This window comes from Pagrus pagrus (genome assembly GCF_965226575.1).
Source record: "Pagrus pagrus genome assembly, chromosome: 6".
Taxonomy (NCBI): Eukaryota; Metazoa; Chordata; class Actinopteri; order Spariformes; family Sparidae; genus Pagrus; species Pagrus pagrus.
Window position 1 is genome coordinate 276,491 of NC_140190.1, and position 10,000 is coordinate 286,490.

General features: G+C 47.5%; 1 protein-coding gene across 1 annotated transcript in view; it reads left to right on the forward strand.

The window, feature by feature from the left end:
• Positions 1-10,000, forward strand: part of plppr3b (phospholipid phosphatase related 3b) — a 15,493-nt gene that overhangs the window by 4,384 nt on the left and 1,109 nt on the right. The window contains exons 2-8 of the mRNA XM_084354476.1: positions 2,200-2,296; positions 4,368-4,553; positions 5,260-5,386; positions 5,482-5,677; positions 5,789-5,846; positions 5,968-6,141; positions 7,880-10,000. The exon at positions 7,880-10,000 is cut by the window's right edge and continues 1,109 nt beyond it. Coding sequence (XP_084210602.1) covers positions 2,210-2,296; positions 4,368-4,553; positions 5,260-5,386; positions 5,482-5,677; positions 5,789-5,846; positions 5,968-6,141; positions 7,880-9,265 — 2,214 coding nt within the window. The 5' untranslated portion in view covers positions 2,200-2,209 and the 3' untranslated portion in view covers positions 9,266-10,000. The remainder of the gene's footprint in view (positions 1-2,199; positions 2,297-4,367; positions 4,554-5,259; positions 5,387-5,481; positions 5,678-5,788; positions 5,847-5,967; positions 6,142-7,879) is intronic.

Genomic DNA, 10,000 nt, shown 5'->3' on the forward strand with positions numbered 1-10,000 from the left:
CATGTGCAGGTGTGCAGTCATAGGTGAAGAGGGAGTAAAGGAGGGGGCTCAGCACACATCCTTGTGGAAAGCCAGTGCTCAGGGTGAGGGTTGAGGAGGTGTGGTTATCTAACCTAACAGACTGTGGTCTGTTGGTTAGGAAGTCCAGAATCCAGTTGCAGAGGGAGGTATTGATGCCCACGTCACTGAGTTTGGTGATCAGTTAGGAGGGGATGATGGTGTCGAATGCTGAACTGAAGTCCATGAACAGCATTCTCACATAGGTGTTACAGTTGTCAAGGTGGGAGAGGGCGGAGTGAAGCGCCGTGGAGATGGCATCTTCCATAATCCTGTTCTGGCGGTAGGCGAATTGGAAGGGGTCCAGTGTGGGTGGTAAACTGGTTTTGAGGTGAGCCAGGACCAGCCTGCAACTGGGCAGAAGTCATTAAGGCTCGCTGCAGCGGACTGTTTTGGCACCAGCATGATGGAGGTGGTTTTGAAGCACGCGGGGACAGCTGCTTGGGCTAGTGACAGGTTGAATATGTCAGTCCAGATCTCAGTCATCTGCACAGCGCAGGCCCTGAGGACGCGTCCGGGGACACCATCAGGACCAGCAGCCTTCCGTGCATTAACCCTGCTCAGTGCCGCAGGCACGTGGGTGGGAGAGAGTGTGAGGGGCTGGTGGTCTGCAGGGAGCACAGCCTTGATGGCCACCTCCTTGTTGTCCCTGTCAAAGCAGCCATAGAAGTGGTTAATCTCATCAGGTAAGGAGGAGTCCAGGCGCCCTGGATGAGCTATAGGCCCGAGCATCACCTGATCTGAAAGCAGTGTCACGTGCTTTCGGCAGGAGTCGGACCTCTCTGTTCATCCATGGCTTCTGATCAGGGAATGTGGTGATCCGTTTAAGGGTGGTAACACACTGTTGATGTTGGAGTTGATACAGTCCAGATCGGAGGAGGCATATAGGTCGATGTCCGTGTGGGAGTCAAGGGTGGCCTGAGTGGCAAACATATTCCAGTCAGTGTTTTCAAAACGCTGCTGAAGTGCAGAGTCTGCTCCCTCTGGCCAAACTTTGACTGTCCTCACTGTGGGTTAACACGTCTGATGAGTGGAGAGTATTTAGGCAGAAGGAACAGTGAGAGGTGGTCAGATGGACCTAGGTGGGGGAGGGGGACAGCTTTGTAGGCATCAGCCATGTTTGTGTAGACGTGGTCCGATGTCTTGTCTCCTCTGGTGGGGCAGGAGACATGTTGGTGAAATTTGGGTAGTACAGTCTTCAAGTTGGAGTGATTGAAGTCACCCACAACAATAAAGGCTGCCTCGGGATGGAGAGTCTGTTGTTTGCTAATAGCAGTATGCAGTTCTTTCATTGCAATCTTAGCATTAGCATCGGGTGGAATATAAGCTGCAGTCACAACGGTCGATGTAAACTCTCTGGGCAGATAGAAAGGTCCACACTTAACCATGAGATACTCTCGGTTAGCTGAGCATTGACTCCTGATGATGGTAGTGTCCATGCACCAAGTTTTGTTAACATAAATGCACAGACCTCCACCTCTGGTCAACAGCTGTTCTGTCTGCTCGGAGGACGTAGCGCCCCGTTAGCTCGATAGCGCTGTCGGGTACGTCGCTGTTGAGCCAGGTTTCAGTGACTGATGGCGATGATGATGATGATGATGATGGTGATGAAGATGAAGATGATGATGAAGATGGTGATCAGGTGTTGGGTGTGGTGGAGGTCAGGTGACAGCTGACAGCAGTTCATTACAGGACTCTGATTGGTTCAAACATAAGAGCAGAGCTTGAAGTCTGGAAGGATGGAGTCATGAGATCACAGGATCATGTGATCATGTGACCGATCACATGATCACATGATCTCACTCACATTTACCTTCGTGGCCATGGCTGAAACTCCTGAACTCAACAACCAGCAGAGGTGTCCACTAACTTTTGGCCGAATGGTGTATCTGCAGGTGGAAACAAGATGGCAGAGACAGAATAATTTATACACTAAAACAACAGTAAACGCAAATATACAAACAAATATACAAACAAATATAAATCTTATGTCAGTATAACTACTATAGTTCAACACAAAGAAGACAGGCAGCGTCCATCAGATCCGTTCAAATATGAAACATTAATAATCATAAAATGACACTGAACACACATTCTGTGTGTGTGTGTGTGTGTGTGTGTGTGTGTGTGTGTGTGTTGCAGGTGGATCAGGATGATGATGATGACCTCATCAGAGAAGATGAAGAAGAAACCTCCAAAGGACAGTCTGACTCTGCTGCCATGTTTTTACTTTGTGGAGGTGAGAAGAAGCTTCAGATGGATCATATGATCACAATCATCTGCAGGCATATGACATGCCCTGATGTGCATTTGAAGCGAGGGCACTAGAGACTTCTGCCGACCGAGCCAGCTAACTTGAATGGGGAAGAAGAACTTTAATCGTGCGGGTCTTCTAGACTTTCTCAATGTTATCGGACCGAATGGCTCCGGTTCTGACGAGTCGTGTGTCTGCGATGCTCCAAAAGATTTATCCAGCATTTTACAGATGCTTCTTTCACAGTGTTAGCTGATGGGAACAAGTGTTTTTGGGCCTCAGTGCATCACGTGATGATGTCATCACACAGTCTGGTCACTATGACAACCGTCTTCAGAGCCCGGCGTCTTCATGCAGCTTTATTTAACGCTGTTGGCTCGACTAGAACTTCCTCTGCAAAGAAGACAGCTGGCCCAAACCCATGAAGAGTGCCAGGCTTTTATTCAATTAGTCTGTTTATTAATAGATTAATAAATTAATTTGTAAGCTAATTTATTAATGCCTATTTTTATTGTACAATTACTTAAATGCTTTATTACTATTTCCGTGACACTTGGAGATATTCACACATTTTGTTCTCCAACATAAAATCCATCATTAAATGTCCACAGTTTAATTATAAAGCTTTTCATGTGTTAAAAACGGTTAGCGGTTGCTAACAAGTGTCTAAATGAGACTACAGAGGTTATCGGGACATTAAACGTCCTCACAGCGAACACGGAGACTCATCTACTCACTGGTCCGTCTTTACAGGCCCACTTTAGTTACACACTAACTCTGACTTTACAACTTGTACATTGATCAGTTTATATAAACCTGGATAGTAATTGTGCAGTAAGACGCTCAGTGGTGGAGACGTTTAAGTCATGTGACCGTGATGTCGTCTGTTTGTAGCCTAGCATTAGCTTTTTACTGCTACACATTAATTTATGCTTCAACCATCACAGAGTGGAGTTCATCTGTGGAGATTATCTGATGAACAGAACCTGGAAGGATCAGAAACTGCAGATTATTTTCTGTAATAATCCAGAATCCAGTTCAATAATCCCACAGAGGGCCCAGAGTGATGCTAACTTCAGTTAGCTACAAAAACACATCATCACTACAGCTCTCTGTTATCTGAACATTTGAAAATATGAATTTTCAAACGGTCGACATTCTTGCTATGAGAATAGGGGCGTGGTTGAAAGTCATACGTAAACCATTACTATGGCAACCAGACTGTTGTTCTAACAAGATCAACATCACTAGCATGATAACTGAGCTCGCTAACACCTGTCTGCTCGACCACTCACACACTACACACCGCCCTGTTTCTTAAAGGAGCCGCGCTGCTTGTATAACTCCTGTTGGAGGCTGACGTATGACTCATTGATGTCATTGTTCCATATTAGCAACAACTTAAATTTAGTACGTTCGAGCACAAAACTAAATTATTTGTCAAAAAAATAAATAAATAAAGATAATAAAATAAAAATAATGTAGAACTGTGGCTCGTGAAAAAATATATAATATAATATATAAATATAAATATATAATATGAAATATCATAAAAATGCCGAAGTCCCCTGGAGGTTCAGAGGTTCATCATCTCCTCAAACAGCAGCTCGCCGTAGTTTTCATCAAACAAACTAGAGATGTTGTGTAAATGAAGTCCAGTGTGTGTTCATGGTGATGAAGGAACAGCCATGTGGCTCTCGTGTGTTTTGAGGCACTATTATGGATCTGCTGGAGACCAGCCCTTCTCCGCCTCCAGTTGGTTGGCTTCGTTGGTGGCTTTCTTTCTGATTCAGACTGTGAACTCACAGTTTCTTGGTAAACACTCCGACCTCTTCGGCCTCTCCTGGTCTGCTGCTGCCCCTCTCGGCATCACTCACCATCAGTAGACGCTCTTCACCGTCAGAGCGTCTCTGGACTCATTAAGTAGAGCGAAGGCTGCCTGCTGTCACTGAAGAGGTTGCTGTGTTTACCAGGAAACTACAGTTTACAATCAGCTGAGGTGTGTTCAGGTACAGTCAGACACCAGATTACTGACATCTGTGTTCACCTCACACAGCTGCCCATTGTGGCTTCTTCTATGGTGTCTCTGTACTTCCTGGAGCTGACCGACGTTGTGCAGCCGGCTCAGGTGGGGTTCCGCTGCCACGACCGAGAGCTCAGCATGCCGTATGTGGACGGAGGAGACGAGCTGATCCCGCTGCTGATGCTGCTGAGCCTCGCCTTCGCCGGGCCCGCCGCCTCAGTAACACACAATAATACACACACAGACACACACACACACTGACACACACACTGACACACACACACACTGACACACACACACTGACACACACACTGACACAGAGACACACACACACACACTGACACACACACTGACACAGAGACACACACACACACTGACACACACACACACTGACACAGAGACACACACACACACTGACACACACACACTGACACACACACTGACACAGAGACACACACACACACACACTGACACACACACTGACACAGAGACACACACACACACACACACACACACACACACACACACACACTGACACAGAGACACACACACACACTGACACACACACACACTGACACAGAGACACACACACACACTGACACACACACACACTGACACAGAGACACACACACACACTGACACACACACACACTGACACACACACACTGACACACACACTGACACAGAGACACACACACACACACACTGACACACACACTGACACAGAGACACACACACACACTGACACACACACTGACACAGAGACACACACACACACTGACACACACACTGACACAGAGACACACACACACACTGACACACACACACACTGACACACACACTGACACAGAGACACACTGACAGATTCAAACACAACAGTATGTTTATTGTGGTATTCTGAGGGTGTGTTTGTTTTGTGTGTTAGATCATGCTGGTTGAAGGTCTCATCTACTGTCTGCAGTCCAGACTGAAGCTCCGCAGACCTGAAGGAAGCATCAACGCAGGCGGCTGCAACTTCAACTCCTTCCTGAGGAGGACGGTGCGCTTTGTAGGTACGACACACTACGACTTTACACACAACACATACAACCATTAGGTGCTCCAGGTGTGCACGTGTTCAATCTCTACACCTGTTGTCTCTCTGCAGGTGTGCACGTGTTTGGTCTGTGTGCAACGGCACTGGTCACTGACATCATCCAGCTGTCGACAGGTTACCACGCTCCGTTCTTCCTCACTGTCTGTAAACCCAACTACACTCTGGCCGGCAGCTCCTGCGACAGAAATGCTTATATCACTAAAGACATCTGTGCAGGACACGACCAGCACGCCATCATGGCTGCCAGGTGAGTTACCTGCTCTTTCCTGTTCATGCTTTCTGTTTGTCAGGACGGATGTGTTGGGTGCATTAAAGTGATTATTGATTAAAGTTTTCTGATCTTTTTCTGTCCTGACAGGAAAACTTTCCCTTCCCAGCATGCAACTCTGTCTGCCTTCGCAGCTGTTTATGTTTCTGTAAGAAAACCTTCCTGTCATCAGTTTTTGTCACAGATCAGCTTCATCAAACGTTATTCATGAAATGAAATTCTTCTGACAAACTGTGAGATGATGAAGTTGATCGTCTGTTTCCTTCCAGATGTACTTTAACTCGACCATCTCTGACAGCACCAAACTGCTCAAACCCGTCCTGGTTTTTGCATTCGCCATCGCGGCAGCGTTAACGGGTCTGACTCAGATCACTCAGCATCGCAGCCATCCCATCGACGTCTACGTGGGCTTCCTCATCGGTGCCTTCATTGCTGCTTATCTGGTGAGATGTGAAACATCTGGATGTTTTCCCCTTTTATAACTTTAATAAATGGACTCACGGTCAATATAATTTGGCTTTTTTGACAAGAATTTACAATAAAAACTCTTTGAAAACAGATTTCTACAAAGTAATGTCAATTAAGTAAAGATATATAATAAGTATTCAGCCCCTTTAAAGAAACTGACTTAATTCAACAGGAGGTCCAGCCAGTTGGTGCTAGCAGTCGCACTATTAGTGAACTTGAGATCACCTGAGTGCACTGAATGTGTCTCAGGTGATTACAGTATAAAGACACTTGTGTCTGAAAGTCCAGTCACCGTTAATCAATATTCATGGCTACAATTACACCATGAAGATAAAAAAAAAACACTCCAAGCAACTCTGTCAAAAGGTTATTGAAAAGTGTAAGTCAGGGGACGGATACAAAAACATTTCCAAGTCCCTGAACATCCCCCGGAGTTCAGTCAAATCCATCATTAAGAAAAAGAAGGAATATGGCTCGTGTAAATCTGCCTGGACCAGGTCGTCCTCACAAACTGAGCGATGGTGCAAGAAGGAGACTAGTGAGGGAGGCCACCAAGACAGCAGTTAATATCTGCAGTAGCTGAGATGGGAGAGACTCTGCATTCAACAACTGTTGCCGGGTTCTTCACCAGTCAAAGCTTTATGGGAGAGTGGACAAGAGAAAGCCACTGTTGAGGAAAGCTCATTAAATCTCAACTAGAGTTCATCCAAAGGCATGTGGGAGACTCAAAGGTCCACTGGAAGAAGGTTCTTTGGTCTGATGAGACCAAAACGGAGCTTTTTGACCATCAGACTAGATGCTATGCTTGTCTGACACCAAACACTGCACATCAGCACAAACACACCATCCCCACCGTGAAGCATGGTGGTGGCATCATCATGCTGTCGGGGTGCTTCTCAGCAGCAGGCCCTGGTAGGCTTGTAATGATAGAGGGTGAAATGAATGCAGCAAAATATAGTGAACTGCTGGAGGACAACCTGATTCAGTCTGCAGGAGAACTACAACTTGGGAGAAGATTTATTTTCCTGAAAGACAATGACCTGAAGCATACAGAGAAAGCTACACTGAACTGGTTTAAAGACAACAAGGGGGATGTTCTAGAGTGGCCGAGTCAAAGCCCAGACCTCAATCCAATAGAGAATTTGTGGCTGGACTTGTGAAGGCTGTTCACGCCTGATACCGTCAACCTCAACCTGACAGAGCTTGAGCAGTTTTACAAGGAAGAATGGAGTAAAATTGCAGCGTCCAGATGTTGAAGCCTGATTGAGACTCCACACAGACTCAGTGCTGTGATCGAGGCCAAAAGTGCATCTACTAAATACTGACTTGAAGGGGTGAAAACTTATGCAGTCACTTATATTGCATTATATATTTTTAATTCATTGACATTACTTTGTATGTGTGATTTGTGATGTGATTTTTTTTGTCAAAAAAGCCAAATTATATTGACCATAGTGATAAAAGTGGAAAACGCTGAGGGTGAATACTTGTTACTGTAAATGTACAGTATATATATATAACATATACAGATTCAAGTAATGAGCTGATATCACAGAGTGAAGGAACAGTGTTGACGTCAGAGTCGTGTGTGTGTTGCAGATTTCATTGATACGTTTGATTTTCACTTTTGAGTTTTAGTTTTCTTTCTCACAGTTTGATATCAGATGATTTTCCATCTTCAGACATTTAGAGATGATTGTTTTTCTTTGTCAGGCTTTTCATGCTGTTGCCAACTTCAAGTCCTCTGATGACATCATTCCCGCCCCTCCTCCCCCACCCCCGAAGGAGGACCCTCTGCGGGCGCTGACGGAGCGAGGACACGAGTCCGTCTACAACAAGGGCCCTGCCTCCGCCTCAGAGAGCAACGATGAGATAGCGGCGGCTCCGGCGCCCATGGACCGACTTGAGGGCCTGGGGCCCCTGCAGAGGGAGAAGGACTCCATGGGGAGCCTGAAGAGGGCCAGCGTGGACGTGGAGCTGCTGGCTCCTCGCAGCCCCATGGGCAAGGAGACCATGCTGACCTTCAGCAACACGCTGCCGAGAGCCAGCATGAATGTTAATGGCGTGCTTGGGGCCAACATTGGCCCAGAGGACCCGGTTCAGCCAGTCCAGCCAGTGCAGCGGCGTCTGAAGGCAGTGCAGGTTCCCATGGACCCGATGCGTTCGCAGCAGCTGGTGTCGGAGTGGAAGCAAAAGTCAATGGAGATGAGAGGCCTTAGCATCCGGGACGAGGCAGAGCACGAGGCCAGTGAGGAGGGCTCCGAGGTGGGGTCTGTGGGGACCGACGAGGGGGGGTCTCAGGTCCCCATCTACCAGCCCGCAGTGCAGTCTGGGAGAACAGCCTCCAGTCGCAACCCCACCCCACCTCCAGGTGGTGCCAAAGCTGTGGCAACTCCCAGACCACCACAGATCCCTGAAGCAGGACCCCCACCAGTGTCCCCAAAGAGCGCCTTGACCCGGGCCAAGTGGCTTGCCATCCGAGAGAAGACAAGTGGGGAGGGGTCAGTCCGCGGCGCCACCAATCAGCCACGACTTATGCAGGTCATCGCCATGTCGAAGCAGCAGGGCCTCCTCCCGTCCTCCTCCTCGGGGGAGAAATCCTCTGAGACCACCTCCACCTGCTCGGGCACCTCCTCCACCACCGAATCTCCCCACTACCGTCCTACGTACGAGCAGCGAGAGGGGTCGGGTATCATCACCGTGGATGCCCACGCCCCTCACCATCCTGTTGTCCAAGCCCCAGCCCATCCTCAAGCCCAGCCCCTCGCGGGTAACGGTAACCCTTGGGAGTGGGTGGGGGCATCCAATGGGGGCGACGCGCGAGACACCTACGACCTAAACTGCCAGAACCGGGGAGACTCTGCTGCCCATGGCAGTAGCTTCAGGCCACACCGCTCCGCCTCACCACGTGCCGCAGTCGACCCTGATCTGGCCCAACCTCCACCCAACCCACAAGTGGAGCTGTCAGTGGACGCTCAGCGCAGGGAGATGGCCATGAGACGCAAGACAGCGCTGGTTCTGTTGGACCGAGAGAGTCGTAACAAGACTGAGCAGGAGAACTATTACAAGAGTCTGCAGGGACGAAGGTTCAAGGACTAGTCTCTTTACCTTTCAAAATAAAAGCCTTACTTTGGTCACTAACAGCACAGTACCTGACTGCAGTTGCTATGCATTTCTTCATATGATGGAAAACTGGACTCACAGAAAACAAAAGTTTTCATCCGGCCGGAGACGACTCAGTGGCTCAACACTCTGTCACTCTGTCAAAAGACACGGTGATGCTGATCTTTGGATCGAGTCACACTCGATGTTTGTCAGTTTAATGTTTCAACTCCAGAAAGTCTCAGTTTCATAAAATATTAGAATATGTAATTAAAAAGACGACATTCGCTAAGTGACGTCATCTTGTTGACAACTCGTGGAGGCGTCCTGCATGTCAGCTAACTGTGCCGGGTCGACGGCCATGTTGCTGTTGGTGACGTTTGTTAAGACAATGTCGTTGACTGAGCGTTTTGTCACAAAACTACATAATATTTTATTTTCTTTAAAACAAACTGAGACAATCTGCAAAATGATATTTTAAGTGGACAAACATTATGTGTGACTCATTAAACAGGATTGAAAGTGTTTGTCTCATCGTTGTCCCACATGTTTCTGTTCAATGGAGACACAGGAAGTGGAGGGACGTTGTCTCTCTCCTGAAGTCTTTCTGGACTTTATGGGACTTGTTTCACTGATCCAGGCAGATAAATCAGGAAGTGACATCACCAGAATAAACAATTTGTTCTGGTTCCCTTGAACACGTCAACTTAAACATGATGTTGTGACCAGTTA